Source organism: Aristolochia californica, unplaced genomic scaffold (assembly GCF_029961685.1).
Source record: "Aristolochia californica isolate CCGP_79_NKW_82.1479 unplaced genomic scaffold, dmAriCali1.0.hap1 SCAF_3, whole genome shotgun sequence".
In the NCBI taxonomy this organism is placed as follows: Eukaryota; Viridiplantae; Streptophyta; class Magnoliopsida; order Piperales; family Aristolochiaceae; genus Aristolochia; species Aristolochia californica.
The window spans coordinates 47,143,662-47,165,713 of NW_027181992.1; the positions used below are offsets into that span (position 1 = coordinate 47,143,662).

A 22,052-nucleotide genomic window follows, 5' to 3' on the forward strand; every position below is an offset into this window, starting at 1 on the left:
CTGCCCAAGCCAAATCCTCCCAGATTACAACGTAGCAGAAGCCTAATATGGTCAGCGTTATCAAACCCCATGTGCATCAGGTGCCGGAAACATTTGGGCCCACTTCTGTATTCGGCATTTAAAAACACTCTTGATGTAGTAACGAACGGTTGACAATGTGTAAGGTGAACAGTGGGCCCAAGAGACGATGAACCAATCAGAGACGTAGGCGTCGCGTGTCAGATGTCAAAGCCGTGATGCGATTGTCTTGGGTTCTACCACAATTCCTACGCCGTCTTTTGGTAATGAAACTTTTTTAGTTACACAAATAGTTTTACTTTTCAAAAGATATACCCAACTTGTCCCCTTTACGTGACCAACTGCATGAAAACAACCCCAACGCCCGGAGCGTTTTTATCAATTTAAAGACTATTGTCTACGAAGATGGCCAGGAAGCTGCAAAAAAGAGCTTTTGTTTTGGTTACTTTTGCTTTTGACATGAGTATTTTAGGGTTAGGTTAAGCCCTGTCCGTTTCTACATGGTGGGGAAGCTTAGTTCTTCAAGAGAATAAACTCATATACCTGAGTTAGACAAATTACTTCTTTGAGGAAGTTTCGTAAGAATATATATCTTGCAAGTTAGTAAACTATCACTTATAATTCAAAAATCAATTCAATCGATGATTCGATTGGCCTTAAGAAGTTAGCAAGAATGTGGAATGTAATGAATTTGGTTTTGGAAATTATATTTACTACCAATATTTTATGTAAAAGAAATGGGTTTAGGTGTTATGGTCTCTTTCAAAGTTTTTATATTGATTGAGATATGTTGTACTGATCATCGTACCTCGAGAAGTTTTGTAGCACACATGAACAAGAAATCAATATTGAATGATTTATCTGTGGAAACTATACTTAATACTTGTTCTTGTATGATGCACAACAAAATTGAACTTATGTACAATATGAGACGCGAATTGGTTTCGTATAGGCAAAGGTTTTGGAAATTGTATTTACTACCAATATTTTATGTAAAAGAAACGGGTTTAGGTGTTATCGTCTCTTTCAAAGTTTTTATATTGATTGAGATATGTTGTACTGATCATTTTACCTCGAGAAGTTTTGTAGCACACATGAACAAGAAATCAATATTGAATGATTTATCTGTGGAAACTATACTTAATACTTGTTCTTGTATGATGCACAACAAAATTGAACTTATGTACAATATGAGACGTGACTAAGACAAGTTCCAATTGGTTACTCATTAGATTTTGGTGTGAAGTCCCTGCCACTTTTAGCACCAAATCCAAACCCTGTGGTTGGTGGGGATGGTGAACCTGTTGGAAGACAAATTGAAGGAAGGTGTTTGCATGGGACAAGGAAAAGCAGAGGGAAGCCATTGAAAGGTAAAATTGTAATTTCATAATTGCTTCATTTCTTTAGCAAAAAACCATGAGTCATCCATAAATAAGCTTCTTCTCCAAGCCAGCTATGGGAAATTTCCAGAATACGAAGTCCGCTTTGGAGCTTCACAGCCTGCGTCTCCTTTTTAAGTAGTTTGTAATCGCTACCCGCCCACAACATTGCCAGCTTCTCCGTCGTCCTCTCTCTCTCTCTCTCTGTCACAGATACACAGAAGCGCATGGGATCGCTGGTAGGGCATGTTATTCCGGGGTTTGGGTTCATGCTCATCGGGTTGTGGCATCTGTTTAACCAAACCAAGCTCCATGTTCTGCGTCCCAACTCCTACGTCTCGTCTCCGTGGTTTCCTTCTTCGATTGCGCGATATCTGGAGCTCTATGTGATCATTATAGGAAGCTTGATTTCGATTTCTATGGAGCTGTTTATTGGGCCGGAGAAGCACCAGCCGTTAGACGCAGACGGCACTATCCCCTCCAACCATCTCCACAACTTCGAGCATTCCTCCATGTCCTTCTCGTTCTTGACATACGCCGCATTCGCGATTGTGTTCGACCGTTTCCGGCCGTGGGCGCACGAGGAGCTCACGCAATTGTTGGCGGCGCTGGCTTTCGGGCAACAGCTTCTCCTCTTCCATTTTCACTCGGCTGACCACATGGGTTTGGAGGGGCACTACCATTTTCTCCTCCAGCTCGTGATTCTCGTTTCTGTAGTCACGACTCTGGTGGGAATCCGCCTCCAGAATAGCTTCCTCACCAGCTTCGTCAGGTCTGTGAGCATTATCTTCCTTGGCGTCTGGCTTATCGTCATGGGGTATATGCTCTGGACCCCTGGACTGATTCCCAAAGGGTGTCGATTGAACTTGGAAGAGGGGCACCAGGTAGTGCACTGCGAGAGTGAGGTGGCTCTCAGCAGGGCGAAATCGCTCGTCAACCTCCAGTTCAGTTGGTTCATGGAAGGAGTAGCATTCTTCGCCATGGCGTTTTTCCTGGTTATGGTGAATCTATACGGTGAAGCTACAAAATACAAGTGTATAGACAATGTGGGAAAACAGGAGGAAGACGAGGAGGAAGAAAACGATGACGTAGAGACGCAGAAAAAGCAGCGTGAAGAAACAAAGAGTTTCCTTCAAATGGGGAAGGTGTTGACATCCAGAGACATGGAAAGGTGAAAGATTTGCCATCAGAAAAGATTAGGTGTGTGTAGTAACATTGCTTTGGTGGAAATCCAGTTCTGTTAGGTTCCCTCTCCTTCGGTCTTTTGATTTCTTCCTTCTTTGATTTCCCGTTTCGGAAAAGTGTCTGGTACTGGTAGTTTTTGTCCGTCTCCGTGGCTTCTGGGATGTTAGTGATCGTGGTTTTTATGTACAGTAAACTCCATTAAAAGGGGATTTGTCTATGTCGAAAGTCCCAAGCTGTGAAGATTACAAATTGATTCGGTTTCTGCTTCTCAATTTTTTATCCTCGTTTCCTCCATTAATGCTTCTGTTTATTGTTTACACCCCCTAACCCTTCCCTAAAAATAATTATTTTCATCCATATATTAGTTTTAGCTTTTACAAGTCAAATAAGAGACCGGGTCCAATTGAAAATGGTTCGGCTAGTTGGTCCAATTTTGGTCTAAACCCGGATTTCATTAGTTACCGTTGGCTCTTAGTCCGAGTAATGTTTGGGCTTAGAGGCCCAGTTCCAGAAATAATTTCACAAGCAATTCTTATTGCCCACTTCTTAACCGTAAAGGGCCCGGTTCCTAAGCCAAACCATATTTAAAAGGCGTTAAAGGCTTTCCGGCCGCAAAAAACGAAAAGGGAATTTTACCAAAATACCGGTTTGAAACAGTTTATTTATGAAAATAACGAGGATCTCAAATTATTTACAAAACTACTAAACTTTGACCGGTCCACTGTATATGTGGACAGTCAAAGATGACACGTAAGTTTTGACTGTTTACACATCGCCCCGTCATCAAAGAGATGTTGTAGATGAACACAAAGGCTACTACGTCATTATTATTGACACATCATCTACCACGTCATTACATGATAAAATTTGAAATAAATTAAAAAATTAAAAAATCAAATACACTTTTTATTACCTTATATCTAAGATAAAAAATTATTTAAATTTTTTTAATAAACAACTAAAAAATTAACTCTTACTTATTTAACACTATTTAATATCAATTAAAAAAATTATCTTTACACTTTTTATTTCTTCATATTTGAAAATATAAAATGAAATAAGTAAATTAATTAGATTTAAAATATTTATAAATTAAAAAAATATTTAAAAGTTATTTTAGAGTTTAAAAATACAATTTATTTGTATACTTTTTATCACCTTATTTACAAAATAATAATATTTACAAATTTTAAATATTTATAAATAGAAAAAATCAAACTCTTACCCATTTATTATGGATTTAAAATATTTATAAATTTTAAAAATCTTACTCTTAAGTCTTACCCATATATTATCGATTTAAAATATTTAAATTTTTTAAAAAATATACAAAAAATTTATTTTAGAGTTTAAAAATACAATTTATTTGTATATTTTTATCACCTTATTTAAAAAATAATAATATTTAGAAATTCAAAATATTTATAAGTAGAAATAATCTAACTCTTACCTATTTACTATGGATTTAAAATATTTATAAAGTTTTTTTTACTTTTAAGTCTTACCCATATATTATCCATTTAAAATATTTATAACTAAAAAAAATTTACTCTTAAGTCTTACCCATATATTATCCATTTAAAATATTTATAAATAGAAAAAAAATTACTCTTGAGTCTTACCCATATATTATCCATTTAAAATATTTATAAATTAAAAAATATGTACAAAAAAATTGTTTGTGTTTAAAAATATAATTTATTTGTATACTTTTTATCACCTTATATACAAAATAATAAATTATTAAAAAATATATTATTTAATTAAAAATCTTACAAAACTTTACAATGATTTTAATTTGGCAAAAAAATTATTAACATAAAATCAAAAATTAAACAATAAATCACAAAACAATCAATACAATAATTAAACACCTAAATTCAAATCAACATTATAATTAAATACAATAATTCGATTCAATTAACAAAAACCCTCAAAAATCACCCTCCTAGGTTTTGAGAGAAGGGGCGACGAAAGGATGAACAAAGGGGAACGGAGAAAAAGAACGAGATACAAAAGATGAGGCTGAGACGAAGAGAGAACTGTTGAGAGGGAGGCGTCGAGGGCGAGGCCAAGGCAGAGCAGCGGCAGCAGGGGAGCGCCCGAGGCCGAGCGGCGGCAGTAGGGGAGCGCCCGAGGCCGAGCGACGGCAGTAGGGGAGTGAGCAGCAACAGGGGAGGTAGCAACAGGGGAGCAACAAGAGGAGAATAGCCGAGACAAGAGGCGAGGAGAAAGATCATGGAAGAGATTAGAGTTAAAAACATATGTGAGGGCTGACGTGGTATCAGATGACATGGCAAAAAGAAAGTGATTTATATTAACGTGGTAAGTTACGTGGCAGATGACGTGTTAATAATAATGATGTAGCAGCCTTTGTGTTTATCTACAGAACGTTGTGATGATGGGGCGACACGTAAGCTTTGACAGCTTACGTGTCGCCTTGGATTGTCCACATATACAGTGGACCGGTATTTCGGTAAAATTCCCAAAAAAAAACAAAAAATTCGCCCCGCGCTCTACTCATACGCCTGTACCACTGCATTGTTCTGTGCCGAGCTACATACTTCGTCCGTCGCGGGAATTAACAGTAACACACTACACTCACAGTGCATGGAGGGAGGGCTTCGACCTTTAGCATCTTTCTCACATTCACATTCACACAGAGAAGCAGAAACCAAGAAATCTGAAATTGAGCTTGTTCAAATAGACTAGGGTTTGGTAGAGTTCAGCATCTGCCATGGCTAAGAGCTCCCTGTCGCCGCCGGAGAACAAAGCTGTAGGCTCACTTTTTTTTTTTTTGTTAGTTTTTAATTTGTGATTTATGAACCGTTCTGGATTTAGGAAGAGCAACGATTGTGGTGAATTTCTTAGTTCAGCTTAGTTCATTCATTGATTTTAGCACGCGTGTACATTTATCTATACTCGATGTCTTCTAATGAGGTGGTTGAAGCTTACATTGTTATTAATTTTAAACTGGAAACTGGTGACTATTGGCTATTCGAGCTAATCATTTCTGGATATCGCTGCACTCGAGAAACCATTTTCAGCTCTATTCTCTCTGTTATTCGAATAATTTAAAGAGATGTAGAATGTGCTTCATTTACATCTTTCAAAATGATTATTCTCCTCCTCCTTTGGATGGAGTTTGTAATCTTATACATATTGGCTGACTTCTGGAATGTGAAAATTGACTGGAGGGTGTGAGAAACTTGGAGAGATTTGTAGAGGTTAATCAAGCATCTTCTATCTTATATTCTGCTAGGGGATGTCAATATAGTTTTTTTGTGATAAGGAAGTATACGTGCTTTCATTTACAGGAAGCAGCACATACAAGGGTCTGTGGTTTGTTGTATGGGTCCTACAGGCTTTTTCTGGAAGCAAGCACTTCTGTATGATATGGAAACAGTATACTGATATCATTTTTTCCTTGAGATAAAGAGTTTGATACCTATACCAGTTCTCTGATTGATTGCAAAACTGACAAGGGTGGGAGAGTTAGGGATATATAAAAAGCTGTCCGTGTATATATGTACTTGTGTTTTGTCTGTGGATTTCTTTTGCTTAAATCATTCTTGAAGTGTTGGCTTTTACCACTGGTCCTACTTAGAAATCATCTCTTAAGGTTGTTTGACTTTCTATTAGCAGGTTGATGCAGCGGTTCTCCAGCTTCAGAATCAAAAGCTTGTGCAGCAGTTAGATTTACAAAAAAATGAAATAAACATCTTGGAAGGGAAGTTCAAAGAGTTGAAAGACAAACAGATATCTTATGATGAGACCTTGATCACAGTGAACCGTCTCTGGAATCAGGTCAGTCCTTTGCTTTTTTATCTTTATAGTGGCTCCATATAACTTTACTCTGTCTTCTATGGTCAAATCTGATTTAGTTTGGGCTTCGAGTTTCATGCTTTCATAATATTGTAGTTGGTTGATGATTTGATCCTCCTTGGATTACGAGCCGGTGATTATGAAAAAGGGTTGGAAGCTTTGAATAATGTAGATTCCTCGAGAGGTTTTTTTCAGAACCATACCAACTAAGGCTGTTTCTTTGATACATTATTTTGTACTGATATTGAATATGATACATTCTCAAATAAAACAACAAAGATCATGATATAAAAAAAGGGCTGTGTAGCTTTTGGAAAGTAGAAAATTATGAAAACTGTGTTAGGGATTGTCTTGGCTGAAATATTTTTTACTGTTAGTTGATATCAAGTAGTGTCAAGAAAAGTTTGTACTTGTGTGTTGGTGTGGATATTGAGTTGTGTCGAGAAAATGTGTGCTTGTGTGTTAGTGTTGATATCAAACAGTGTAAAGAAAATTGTGTGTGTGTGTGCATGTGTGGGGTAGCAGGGCAGGGGAAAAACCTGTTTTTTGAGATTAGCAAAGTTAATTTGGCAACATTTTAACTCGTTTTATATTGGAGCATAAACAACCAGCTCCTAATTCCAGAGACAGTTTTAGCTTCCCAAGTAATGCTGCTAAAGGTCTGTCTAGATGCAATACCCTTTTTATACACAATGAGAAAAGCGTTAATAGCGAGAAAAAGAACAATTCTGCCTCTTTTGGATTTGTATTGATCAAATGGGACAAAGAAGACCAAAAAAATGTAGCCTTCAGAGTTACAAATGATACCACCCCTTTGTCTGGTTAGGCTTACCTTTGGATCTACCATCAAAATTGAGCGTAAGTGAACCAATCTGAGGGAAGGGGGTAGCCTTGGGAAACAGAGCTGGGAGACGTCCTGCCTCAAGATATTTACTGCTCAGGATAGAATATGATGAGCAGTTTTCTCATCGATTCTTCCAACCATTCTACTAAGCCTATAAAAAATTATCCTATTTCTCTATTTTTACATATACCAATAAACTGCTGCCACATGTCATAGCCTCAAGTTCCTTCTCACAGTGCGAGCCACGAATGTTACCTTTGTTCTGAAATTTGGGTAAAGTTAGGGAGAGATGAAATTGAAGATCAAAGTTGCACAATAAAACAACCAAAATTTTGTATGCCATGGGATAATGGAGAAAAGTATCCAAATTTTCAGCTCCAATGCTTTTCGTTGGCTTTCTAATTATTTGTGAATTCCAAAATACTCCCTAAGTTCTTTAACTTCCTTTTTCAGTTGTATACTCTTGGAATAAAGTTTTGAGCTACATTTTATGATCTTTTGAAACCCTACTTATTGTAAGTCTTTTTGTTTGACCTTGTCTAATTTTTTTAATGCTTGTATGGTACTCTGAAAAGTATTTGGCTGCTGGTGCTCTGCACAATCCAACAAACTTGTTCCCTGTGTGATTGTTAAATACTTTTCTTCTCAATTATGCTGGGCTGATGCAAGCTGGTTGGGAAATCCTACATTAGTACTTCTAGAGGTGGAATTGGCACTAAAAACATAGTTCAGTTGCAAAGTCAGTAACCATAGAAACCAAATGATTGAAATTGGATTGATACTATCAAAGTTGAAAAGATAACACCATTCAAATTAATGATAGCTCTCATCATTCTAAAAAAAAAAGAAAAAAGAAAGTGACATAAGCTTGTGGTTTCAAAATGAGGCTATGGCTGTTTCATTTGGAGAGGTGAGAGTGAGGTCATGATCGTTAAGAGAGTTGGTTTTATTATAAGATAGCTACCACTTGACAGTTACTATTTAGGGAAAATTCTTCAACCTGATCTACAGGTCTCTTTGACATTTCTGAAGTAGTTATACCTTTTTAATCAGCCATTGATAGAACAAAGTAAAGATATTACAAGAATGAAGGAGTTTGCTGGCTTGTTTGATTTGTCTGATTAACTATCATCATCATCTTCTTGTGGATCTGATGGGGTTCATCAGGGTTGTAGAAGCAACAATTCACAGCCATACTGAGAGAACTGGAGGTGGCACTGATGCTGTCAGCCATTATAGAACAAAGAAAAAAAAGCTGATTTGATCCTTTTTTTAATACAATTTTTTATGATGTGTTACCTGGGGATCTCAGATACTATGCCTTCTTTTTTTGAAATTGAGGACAAAGTTACTTTGTTTTTTTTAATACAGCACACAATTATTTTTTTTTTTTTTTGTGTTTTGAAATAGAGGGTAATTTTTTTCGAAATAGAATGCGAAGTTTTACAACAGTATTGAAGATAATATTCAGGGAAATTTTTAGTTAGAAGAAGATTTTATCTTTCTCAAAATCTCAAAAATAAAATAAAAAAAATTAACACTTTTTGTCTTTCAGAAGTAATACTGCATTCAAACATTCCTGACTGTCTGACTCCTCTATGGATTCACCATTGTATAGTTAATGATGGCAAATAACAATTACCTTGCAACATATGAAGAGCTGTTTCTTGTACTTCTTTACAGGGTCAGCTGTGCAATGCCGTCCAGAGGAGACTTCTAGAGAAGAGCCACATTGAGAACACTGGAGCAAATGCAACCCTTAAGTATGTTGAAGACACCCTTGCAGCACGGCACTCATCCACTATGGATTTGATGAAATATCTTGAAGAAACTATTAGTTCTCAAAGAGCTAGGTTTGAGAGCTTATCACTCCGTTTACTTGGAGAACTATCCGGAGAAGGTTGGAAGTTCTGAAACCAGTTATTATGTAACTTAAATGTGGATCAACTTTTGTCCTGTCATTTGTATAGGAAATGGTTTTATTTACTGATTTGTTTTTCCTTAGTGAGTTTCTTCAGATGCCCTTATCCAGTTGCGTAAGATTAGTGATATGTTGAAAGAGGAGGCGCAGAATCTGCATAAAGTAATTGATACTCTTCACTTGAAGCACAAAATGTACATTGATGAGATGCACACATATATAGAAGGCGATTCATCATATCAGGCTGAGATTAAACGTCTTGCAGGTCTCTCTCACTCTCTTATCTTTCTCTCTTGTGCCTTATGCATTGTGACCTACTGTGTTTGACCATCTATTGTCTGTGCCTACCGTCTGTCTGCTTACTATCTATCTGTTGTTGTTTTAGGTGAGCTAGAGGAAAGCATGGCAGAATTGGAGGAAAGTCGTCGAAAGTTGGTTAATTTAACCGTGCAGAAGGAAGGGTTCTCAGTGCTGCATGTTCCAGTTTTAAGTGCGGTCTGTGGGATTAGTTCATTGGAAAAGACCACAGACAGGGCAATGGGGTTGCATAAGCTGAAAGATTCAATTGAGGAGGCTAGGGTCTCTCTCTTTCTCTCTCTCTCTCTCTCTATTTATCTATCGATCTACTATCTATGTATCTATCTCCAACAATCAGATGGAAATTTTGTTGCATATTGATTGATTTGTCCTAAAATAAATCATGTAGATATTAGAGGAAACTCGTAATTCAGAACTTCAGGAGGCACAAAGGGAGAATCTAATACTGTCGAAACAGTTGCAATCTCTTTAGGTTGGTCGAGGATCCTTTATCTGATTTCTTGAACTTTCCTTTGAATTTGTGGTTATGTGTAATCTTGTAAACTTGTCCTGAATTAGAATGCATCTTGTACTTCTGCTAGAACAAACTGTAGGATGAGAAATATGTGACTTCTTCCAAATCTTACACCTTACTAAGCGATCATCTGCAACATTTGAAGTCCGAGCTGGAGAGATACAAAGGATTAACAGATTCAATGCAGGTTTCATGTTTTCCTCTTTCCCTTTTCTTTTATGTCTTTTGCATTCCCATCCAGTACTTTATTCAAAATGATAAACTTTCAACTTTTAGGGAGAGAAAAGTTATTTCCTACGAAGGGAGAAGGAACTGAGCTTAAAAACAGAGTCTGCAGATGCTACAAAGAGTTTACTTACTGAGTCTGAGGCACGGACACAAGATCTGGAGATCCAACTGCAGAAATGTATGACTGAAAAAAATGATCTTGAGATCAAAATGGAAGAAGCAGAGCAGGATGTAGGTAAAATACGAATCACTACTTTTGGTACTTATCTGCAGGGTTACTCAGCTTTCCAGTTAGTGTTATGGTCCTGGGTTAAGTACCTATGTCTTCCGTTCCTAACAGGTCGGTCTTTTGGGTAGTATGGGCCGTCGCTAGAGTGGGCCATCGCAAGTGGGCCGTCGTGGACGTCGGCCTGCGAAGGAGGGGTGTGATGTTATGGTCCATGTCTTCCGCTCCTAACAGGCCGGTCTTTTGGGTAGTATTGGCTAGGTGCTTAACAGTTAGTCATTATTTTTTTCATTTCTGGAAGGAAAGACATTAAAGTAGAGTTCCATGTAATGGCATCTGCTTTGTCCAAGGAAATGGAAATGATGGAAACACAACTTAATCGGTGCAATGAGAGAGCCTTGGAAGCCCTCTCTTTGCGTGATGAAGCTCATTCTCTGAGAGCTGAACTTAATAAAAAGGTTTGGGCTTATCTCTTTTTTTTTTTCCTTTGTGTATGATTGCATAGACTCCTGTATTTTTGTGGCTGAATTAACTTTAATTGCTTCTAGATGAATGAGCACCTGAGCATTGCAGATGGATGTTCTAAACAAGGTGTAGAGATCAAATCCCTGAAAGCCCTGGTATGCCTATAAGCTAAAGCATCTGTATATAGCATTTATTTGGAGAGTTACAGAGATTCTATAAAAGCAAGGTACTACACTGAAGAACCAACAAAGCCGGGGGGGGTGGTGTTGTTGCAGGGAAGGACTGCAAAAGAACAAACAAACAATTAAAAAATTACAACAGAAATATCACTCTTCTCAACACCTTCTCTGTGTCATTTGCGGCAGCTTTATGAGAAATTTACTTATTACTGTTTAGCTATGAATATTAGAAAATTCAGATAAAAGAGCAGATGTAGTTGTAATAAAAAAATCATACTGCTGTTTGTCTTTGTAAACACAATTTTCATGTACTTTATACCAGAAAAAACCTTTTAATTCCATCCAAATGGTTACATAGCTTCTGGATTAGGTCCTTTTCCCATCAATATGGTCTTTGGAGAGACTAGAAAAGTAGAAAAACATAATCTCTTGGGTTTGATGAGTAGAGGGATTGAGACTAGAAAACTGATGAGCAAAAGCTTTAGAAGAAAGTAAATTAAAAGCAATGGTTCAAAACCATTGCTACATTGCCACAACAAATGATCATGGATGTTCTTGGGTATAAACGGGTGCCCTCCTTACCTTGGCCTCCTTTTTATCACAAGGCCAACAAAATCCCTTTGGAGCCCAATCATTGAGCGCTTTGGATGTGTTTAGTGAATTGGCACGATAACCACCCTCACTGCCTGGGCAAGCCACCCTTATTAAATCAACTTTGGCAGGCTTGCCCAACTACTTCCTCTCCTTTCTCCATTGCTCTGTTTTCGTGGAGGAGATTTTTTTGGCAGGGCACCTCCTCTGATTTCAAGTACCACATAGTCAATCGGGAGGAAGTTTGTAAACTTAAGAGCATTGGTGGGCTAGGCATAAAAACATAAGGCTCTGGAAATTTGTAAATGATAAAACAATATATGAAGAAAAATCATTGTAACAAGGAAATACCAGTATATAGAGCGTCTCTGGCTCCTCCCTTTGAGCCCCCTCTAACCTTTGGAAACCAATCTCTAAGCTTCTTCCCAAGTTTGATGGTGGTTTCTCCATTTACCTCCGATGTGAGGACCTCACCTCTTCGTGGTTGGATACATGGGTGGGCCTGCATTTCTGTCAATCTTTAGGCTTGCCAAGGATCAAAGCCTATCAGTTGAAAATTCATTCATCAACTCAAAACTATACTCGAATTTGGGTTTTGAACTTAAGGAGGGTACTATGGGACAATGAAGAGCTTGAGGCCATGAACTTCTTGTCACTCGTAGAAAGCTTATTACATAAGAAGTTTGGAAGAGGACATTATGGTCTAGAAGCATGATCCCTCGGTATGATACACGGTCACCTCCCAATACTCATACCTTAGCGGCTATGACCTTAAGCAAAAGGTCCCTGAGGCACTAATCAGTAATGTCTCCGCTCTTCCTGGAGTCGATTCACTTTTTGTAGTCTGTTGCTAAAGATAAAATCTTCACAGTGGACCATTGCACTTTCAAAAGGGGAAATGACGTTGACGACCAAATTTGCAAGTTCTGCAATGGCCAGCCTAAGACTATGGAACTCCTCTTCCTTCACTACCTTGTCTTGGGACAGATATGGAGCTCTTTCCTCTTTAAGTTTAGTCTTCAACTCTGTTTTCCTTTCACCCTTAGATCCCTTCTTTATCAATCTTCCTTCAACCCCTAAGGGGCTGTTGTGAAAAACTTCTGGATGCAGTTGCTTGGCACATATGGCAAAAAAAATGCGTCACTCTTTCCTCTTTAAGTTTAGTCTTCAACTCTGTTTTCCTTTCACCCTTAGATCCCTTCTTTATCAAGCTTCCTTCAACCCCTAAGGGGCTGTTGTGAAAAACTTCTGGATGCAGTTGCTTGGCACATATGGCAAAAAAAATGCGTCACTCTTTGGAAGGTAAGGAAAAGATCATCAGAAACATCATGGAAGCTAGAATGTCCTCCATTATCATTTGGGCAAGCAAATTTCAAAAGATGTCCCATGTGCCCAGCTCCTTAACTAGAAGAAATTGGAATACTATCATAAATTCCTCAAATTCTGTCATTCCCTCCTAGGTTCTTTGTGGCAGAAGCTCAACTTTGATGGCAGCTTGTGGGGCAACCTGGGTCCGGTTAGAGGGGATGGCGCTGTTCGAGATTCCTCAGTTAATATCCTTCTTATTTATTCTGCCTCTTTTCAACCGTGGTGGCATTGAGAGCCCTACTCCAAGGAATCTGGCTATAAATGGGAAGATTCTCGACCCCTCCAGTCATAGAATGGGACTCGGTAGTCGTTATTAGTTGGGTAAGCAGGAACGAAGACTCTCCTGGTTGCTTCCTAATGTATTTTGATGAAATTGAAGACCTCTGAACACATTTGAATGCTGCTTGGCAGCATACTCCTAGAAGTGCTAATGGCCTAGTGGCTCTTTAGCCAGGGAAGGGGTCCCCAGGCAGCACCTCGATGTGCGATGTTCTGTTCCCCTTTGACCTCTTTTAGCATTTTGTGTTTGTATAGTTTCTGTCCACCTCTTCTACTCGGTCCCACGAGAGTTTCTTCAATTGATTCTTCTTTCTCTCTTTTATTAAAAAAAAAAAAAAAACGAATACCACAACAAATCAGAACTCTGATGCAGATCCTCTTGCTAGTGAGGGTGTTATTAGGGATATCTGGCCTAGAGCCTTTTATATTCTTTTCTTTCTTCGTTGTCTCAATTATTTACTTGTCTCCTTGTATCTTCCTTTCTCTTTAATAAATTTCATGTTTTCCAAAAAATTCTTTTGGAATTCATTTTCGGAATTAGTTCACAGTTGCTACCTGAAATTGTATTTATTTCAGATCGATAAGTTACAGAAGGAGAAACAGGAGCTGCGGATCTTCTTGGATATGTATGCCCAGCAATGCTTTGGCAATAGGTATAACATCTGTTTTATGCATTGTTGAATGATGCAATTTCAAATTGATTATCTGATACTGAAGGTTATTTTTCTTTCAGTCTTGTGGATTATTTAATATAAATATTCCTGCATAGAGAAGCCAGCAAAATTCATAAATTGACATCTGATTTTTATAGCTGTTTTAGTTTCTGTTTTATGTTCTCATTTTGAATTTAGAATGCTAATAAAATCATTTGAAAAAAAAGAACGCTGAATAAAAACAATTTGGTCACAATTGAACAACAAAATAAATTGTTAACTGTTATCGGTGCCTCTGGAAGTGGAGAAACTTTCAAGAGTAACGAGGATGTCTTGCTATGTTATTCTGGCCTCTTGGATCATGAGAGGAACTATCTATGTTAACCGTTTTGAGATTATGTAAAGGCATCTTCAGAAAAAAAAAAGAGGTTATGTGAAGGACTTCTCCTTCCCTTTGCGGTGGAAGGAGATTCTTACTATGTGACGTTATGTGTTTGATCTCGTTGCTTTTGGCTATGGAAGTTAGCCTGCAGGTTTGAAGAAAGCTTTAATTCATTGGAAATAATTCATATTAGTCTTGTAATCCCATGATCTGCTAGCTCAGAGCCTGACACTCCACCTAATGCAGCAGTAAACTGGGGGAGAATGTTCTGCAGGACTTTCGAGTTGGTTGTGGTTAACATCTTTTTATGGTTCTTCTATTTTTATTTTTTTGGTGTTTTCCGAGATGGTTATGAAATGAATTTCATTCAGGAAAACAATCACGTAAATGAATGTGAGGGACCACAAATAAGGGGAAAAAAAACAGAAACAAGTGATGGCAAACACATCAAATGAAGTTACTACTGCTTAGGAGGAAAGCAACTATCATCTTAGTTGTCCAATTCAAAACAAAAAACAAGATATTTTGGAGGCACTCCATCTCCAGCCAACTAGTGAGCTAGCTTATTAGCTTCTTCAGGATTGTTCATCTACAAGATTGTAGTGCCTGATTAGAAGTCCAAAAATCTCGTCAATTTTTTTATGTAATCTCCAAGCAGGTGATAAAAAATCATTGAACTGGCTGATAGTTACCATCAAGTCACCCTCCACCATCTGCAGATTGGAGATTTTTTTTTTTTTAATTGAAAACAGACCAAGGAAAATTTCTCTGTACAACCTTAGACCTTGAAGGACATGTCTGCCTTTGTAGAGTCAGTTTACCCAAAAGTAATAGTATATTCAATTTTAATTATTCCAGCACTATTAACTAAACACCTCGCCACCTGTACGACATTGAATACATCAGGAACTTTCATGAAAATTAAGGTTGTAATAATTTCTTTCTAATAGCTATTGGCGATGATGCTCCTAAACATCCAGATAAATAACGAACTTTCTAAAGAGAATTTTTGGATTGATCTTTTTTATGATTCCTCCTTTGGAAAACATTTTACAGTTTCACTCATTCCAACAATGGCTACAATTACCAGCCGTGACAAGATCCTACCAGATTTTTCCCGGTGCTAACTAATGAATCGATTAAAAATGAGAAGAGTGAAGCAAGTGAACAGTTTGCTACCCTAGTTTTTTCAAAATTGCTCCCTAAATTTTAAAGATAAAACTGCTGAGAATAAATATTATTGTCTCTCTTTTGTTTAATTTCTCAGTTCATAAAAATTTCCCCTTCACCACTTGCCATAGAAAGTGACTGACATTAGGAAGTGCTGCAATTATCCAAAGGCGAGATCATGAAACCTGCTAGAGTTATCCTCAATAAGGAAGACATAAAAAGAAGAAACAATGAAGGTCACCTGATCTGTTAAGAGGTCCTGACATTTTTGATTGCTAGAAGTGGTGAGAATCAAGAACAGAACTTTGAGGATCACATTAATACTAAAAACTGTAGGAAAGGCAGCAGCCAAGCTAGCATTCTCCCCTGAAACAGTTGTGCTTCTTGCAGATTTTCTCTTTGATATCCAGTGTGTGTGTGTGTGTGTGTGAGAGAGAGAGAGAGAGAGAGAGTTTTCTTGATTAAATTTCTGACTTTTTTCTTCCTATTAGATTTGGTAATTTTTTTCTTCAATGGTGTATTATTTTTATTGTTCAGTCTTTAGAATCAAGTACTTATTTTCCCTTTAAAAACAGTTGTCTTTTTGTTGATTTATGATCTTTTTAGGATTTGCTTCTTAAATGCAGTTGTCTTTTTGTTGATTTATGATCTTTTTAGGGATATGATGGAAATCAAAGAATCAGAACGAAGAGCTCTAGCCCAAGCTGAGGTCTTGACATCTGCACTTAACGAACACAGTCTAGAGTTGCGTGTTAGAGCTGCCACAGAGGCAGAAGCAGCTTGCCAGGAAAGACTTTCTGCTGCTGAAGCTGAAATTGCTGATTTAAGGGCAAAGTTGGATGTTTGCGAGAGGTTTTCATGCCCATTTCTTTTTGAAACCCATACTCTTTTTTAGTACTTTTTTTTTTGTTTGAAAATGGTGATTAACTTTTATTACAAGAAATCATTTAAAAAAAACTTTTATTACTAGAAATAATAGGAATGCCTCAGGAGAGGGCATGTTCCAACCTGAAAGTCTACATTCCAATGGCTAGGAGCTGTCAGGTTACTCCTTAGGCAAGTTGATCAGATAGACCCATTAGCATCGTACATGTTTCCAATCTATCTACCACTGGGAATTGATACCTGAAATTTCATCAACCAGTAGCCTTGCTTCTAAGAATGACCTGATTTCTTAGCCATCTGTGGGATAACATTGGCTGATTATCCTTCATTCAGACCTCCAATCTTTGTGTAAATACTCTTACTTCCAAGAGGAGAGATCAGGATTCAGCTTCAGTTATATCACTCACCAGCTGGTCAGAGAAAAGCAAGAGGACAGTGCCATTGTGGGTTCTGATGGCCCTGCCAATTCCTACAGGATCTGGACTGCTGATTGAGGGGCTATCTAAATTGAATTTTAACCTGCCATCTGATGGAGGCTACCATGGAGTGCTGGTAGGGGGGTTATGATATTTGAATTGCACAACAGTTTTCCAATGCCTTCAAATGATGGAACTGGGAGAAGGGGGACATTTTCTGCAGTGTGCTAGCTCAAAGAAGGATGGAATGAAGCAGTTTATTCTATAACATGCCCCTGAGCTAGCTGAGTGATTGAAGATTCTTTTGTTTCTCTCAAGCCAATGATTGCAAGGACTGCTGCCATATCTACCTTTCATAGAGTTTCCCCATACCTAGGAAGAGTCCATGTATGACATTGGCTTGTGAACTTAGAGAAGGTTTTAGGAAAGCAAATGAGAATTTCAAACTAGCTGAGAATTGCTTGCCCCCCATTCTGAAGAGCTGAATGCACAGAGAAGAAGAACATGATTGAGTTTTTCCACTTTCCATCAATCTCCACAAAGTTTATGTAAGCTATAAGGGATTGGATGACCCCAATGCTCAGTTCATCAGAGGTAAGGGCTTTTCGATGAGCAGCAGTCCATATACAGTGGTAGGCTTTTTATGTCCCAACAGCTTCTGATCATTAGGTGCCTCTATTGCGACATTTGGTGGAGAGAAATATTTGATGAGCTCGTAATATGATGCTACCGAGAATGGGCCTGAGGTTGTGGTGCTCCAGATTAGCATATTGTCTCCCTGATTGCTGATAAAGGAGCTCTTAAAAAGTAGCGAGAGGTCCTATAGTGTTGATACTTTCTGATCCTCCGCCTGAAGTTGACATTCTATCTGGCACCCTGTCCCTCTATAAATCTTGAACTTTTTACTGTTTCTGGGTTCCTGGCTAGCCTGTGGGAAGTTGGAAAAGATTGCCATATTGGTGTTTTCCCAATCCACAAATCTGACCAGAAACTAACCAGGATCCCTCTCCGACATGATACCTGAGATTATTTTGCAATGCTGTCCAGTGCTTGATTATTGATTTCCATATATGAGGAGCTCCCCTAGGAGGGCATTCAAAGGCCGCCAACTGACCAGAGGGAGACAATATTTCATACGACTACCCTTCTTCATGGTGCTTTCTTTTTTTAGGCAAACCTCCATATTCATTTAGCTAGGAGTACTTAATATGTAGCTTTTAGTTTCTTTATGCGCAGCTTTTCATCTCTTTTCTTTTGACATGCACGGTCCCATTTCACTCAAGATGTTTTGAACTAATCCAGTGCTCCTCACCATAGATATCTTCTTTGCATTGCTTCAAGCTTTGAGATGACACTTGCTAGGCATTGGATTAAGGATAGGAAGTAGTTGCGTAACTTCACTGGAGCTGATTTGATTAGTAGTATTCTGCATGTCAAATTGACACTTGTTATAGTAAAAAAAGTGTTGAAAGTAAAAAACCAGAAAAGCAATACATACATGAAATTGGAAAAGAAACAGGATTTTTTCATAAAGGTATGAAGTACAGAATGTGAGTGATTTGATTAGTAGTGTTTTGTATGTGTCCAATTGATACTTGTTATAGTAAAAAAAATGTACAAAGTAAAAAACTAGAAAAACAACACATACATGAAATTGGAAAAGAAACAGGATTTTTTCATAAAGGTATGAAGTACAGAATGTGAGCATGAGAATAGTCCTTTTCACTCATCACATTCTCAACACGCAAATGGGAAAGATGCATGATGAAGACCTATAAGCCAGACGCAGCATTGGTAGGGTAGGCAATTCCAACATGGTAATTCCGTTATTTCAACTATAACAAATTGATCTACGGAGACCTAGTTGAGAGAAGAAAAAAACAAGTAATGCTTGGTTCATCTGTTTGCATATAGCAACTTAATGTATGTTGCTTGCTTAGCTGAAGTTAATCTTAGTTTAGATAACCCTTTAAAAGGCTTGGTACAATATGTAATTCCTTCTTTTTTTGGCATTTGAATTGCAGAAATGTGCTGGAACTGACTGAAGCCATTAATATCAAAGATGAAGAAGCTGAAACTTATATTGCTGAGATTGAGGTGTAGCTGATCCTTCAGTCCTTTTATATTGTCAATTTGCTCCATGATCTGTTACCTTAACATCTTCCTTTGTGCTGACAGACAATTGGTCAAGCATATGAAGATATGCAGACCCAGAACCAGCATTTACTGCAGCAGGTCACTGAAAGGGATGATTACAACATTAAGGTCTGTCAGAAGTTTGGTTTCTATTGTCATAAAAAGTAAAATTGTTTTGGCTTCTTTAACCATATGTCAGACTTTTCAAATAGGTTTACAAGTTGAAACTGTTTTCAGTGACCTCTACCATCCTTTTTAAGCCCATATTGTGGCTGACATGTAATTTGGTCCTAAGCTATCAAACGCATACTGAATATTCAAACAAGAGGAATCCAGTCAATTACCATTTTCATGTGTCTCTTTGCCATGGATATTAAGAGAAGCTGAAATTTTTCGTAAAATGCAAAGTATTTGGCAATTATATTTCTTAACCTATCCTGATTATCTTATAGCTTATGAGAACTAAGAAAGCCGGTGAACTGATTGATTGTCATTTTGCTTAAGAAATAGAGCAAAAGAGGACCTGGATTGGTTTTCTGTAGTGATTTTTTTTATCTGATTTGCTGAGTTAACTTGGCCTGATTAATAACTTGTGGAACACATCACAGCTGGTCTCAGAGAGTGTCAAGGCAAAACAAGCCCAGAGTAGTCTCATCACTGAGAAAGAGGCTCTTAGCAAGCAGCTGCAGCAAGTTAATTCGTCATTAGATTTCTTCAAACTGAAGGTTGCCCGTGGTGAAGAGCAGGTGACTCCTTCGACCAACATTTATTTAACATTTTGGTTAACCAATATGATGATCTCCTTCCTTTTGATTGTGATAACTTGAATTATTTACAGATGAAGGCATTGTTCATTCAAGCTGGAAAAACTTCCATGGGAAACAGAAAGGTTGCTATGAATGTGGAAACTGCAAAGTTAAGAGTTGGCAGAAGCTGAGAAAGAATTGAATTGGCTCAAATATGCAGTTGACTCTTGTGAAAAAGAATATGAGCAGAACCAGCGAAAGTTACATGATCCCCAAAAGGAGCTGGAGACAGAAAGGTGCAATGTCTCTGAATTGTATGACTTATTTTAACTAAAGGCTTTTGCCTCAACATTCCTTCCCTGTGTAGGCATGCCTTAGTATGTTTAAATTGTGACTTTTCATTGTTTCAGCTTGTTTATGACTTTACTGTTGTCATTTCTGCCTGTTTCCTTTCGACTCGCTTTGCGGAGGTTCTGATCATATAACGAGGCACCAGATGCGAGAGAAAAAAAGCTAGATGAGGAGCTAGAGGAATTGAACAGTCAAGTTGCTGAGATGAGCCCTGAGAGAAGGGAGGCTATGATACAAAAGCTCCAGGATGAGATCAAGGAGTGTAAAGTTATTCTCAGGTGTGGTGTGTGTTTTGACCGCCCAAAAGAGGTAGCTATTCTTAAGTGTGTATGTTTTAACACACGCACACTCTTTCCCTCTCCACTTGAACTGACCTTCTTTGGATTGTGTATTCTGTGATAAATTTGATCCGAAGGGTACAAAATACTTTCAGCAAAGAATTCAAATGTTTGATGTAGATGATTTTAGAGTTTTGGGTCAAGGTTCTCTATGCTTCTACCCATCCTAGATTTGGATTGGGCCATAAGTACTTTCCGATGTGATATAGGTTGAGATCTTTTGGCTGAGTGGAGCCCCCCCTTCCCTTTGTCTGTTCCTGTTTTTTGGCCTGAGTGAAGCCCCCTTTCCCTTTGGCTCATATGGCCTTGTCTGATTTGACTTCGACTATATGTAATACATGTGGTGGTCCTAGACATACACTGTTTGATTAGACTCTCAGGGTATCCTATGTTAACAAATTCTGTGTCACGTTTTTCAATTGACTCATAACTAGCATCTGGAGCTTCAGATTGAAGAAAAACTAAAATACAGTAAATATTTTGCTTTGCAGTAGTTACCACAAAGAACCTTAGTCCATATTCTGATTTTAAGAAAATAGAATATCAGATTTTTAGGTTGCTACAAATAGACATTATATTCCTTGGTCTGCCATTATCCACTAAGAGTTGTAATAATGTTTTGCCATAATAATCTATACTGGCTGTAACCGAAGGTAACTCAATCCAATACGTAGGATGTAGCAACTGGTATCATTGATACCGCAAACCATGCTCATTTACTCTTTTCATGATCGACCCATGACTATTTCTACTCCTTTGCTGGATGAATTAATTAGATATAGTTTGTGCATTTGCATTAGTCTTGTTCTGATGTACGGTTTAGGATCCCAGTAGTCTCGTCAAGTGAAGTAGCACACATGAGTTGAAAACATGAAGGTGGTGCTAGTGCGTGGTGGAACTGTTCTGGAATTGCTTTTCTGATCATGAGTCAAATTTTCCTTCAATTTTGCAGGTTGTGATAACAAAATGCTACCACCTTTTCTGCAATCCATGTATACAGAGGAATTTGGAAATTCGCCATCGTAAGTGCCCTGGATGTGGCACTCCATTTGGGCAAAATGATGTTAAACCAGTAAATATATGAAATGACTCCGTCAATTTGCAAGAGCTAGTTGATGTAGAATATCATTTTTTGTTTGTGTACAGGTTTTCTCATTGAACTATTTCCTGGTTTATTTGCCTTGCATATATCTGTCTATCTTCCTTCCTTTCCAGAATGTGCACATTAAGGAATACGGAAGCTGTTGTCAAAATGAAAATATGTGAAGGATGTTATCAGTGGTTTATGTGTTTTATAAACAAGGAAAGAAGCTAAAGAGATGCAGACACCCCAAAGATTTCGTGAAGTCCATTGAGTAAGTTTCAATAATTAATAGCTAATGAACGTAAAACAGGCACAGGATTAGTGGATTTTAAGGTATGCAATGTGATTACTGAACAAAAGTATGGGCATTTACCTAACATGGCGGCAGTCTAACATTGCAAGTTTGAACCTCTCATGGTTCTTTTATTGAATATTTATTGAAAATTGAAATAGACAAGCTTTGTGGTTTCCTTTGCAAGGGGCACGAAAACGCAGTTCATGAAAAAATTTCTATCCTGCAAATAGGTTGCCGTGTAGAAAGAGTTTTACAT

General features: G+C 37.8%; 1 protein-coding gene and 1 pseudogene across 1 annotated transcript; both read left to right on the plus strand.

The window, feature by feature from the left end:
* The first annotated feature begins 1,624 nt into the window (after positions 1-1,624).
* LOC137958345 (uncharacterized) lies at positions 1,625-2,572 on the plus strand. Its single transcript, XM_068805308.1, has one exon. It carries the CDS (start codon positions 1,625-1,627, stop codon positions 2,570-2,572), a length of 948 nt encoding a protein of 315 aa, XP_068661409.1.
* A 2,592-nt stretch (positions 2,573-5,164) lies between these two features.
* On the plus strand, positions 5,165-21,753 carry LOC137959651 (E3 ubiquitin-protein ligase BRE1-like 2; annotated as a pseudogene).
* The last annotated feature ends 299 nt before the right edge of the window (positions 21,754-22,052 follow it).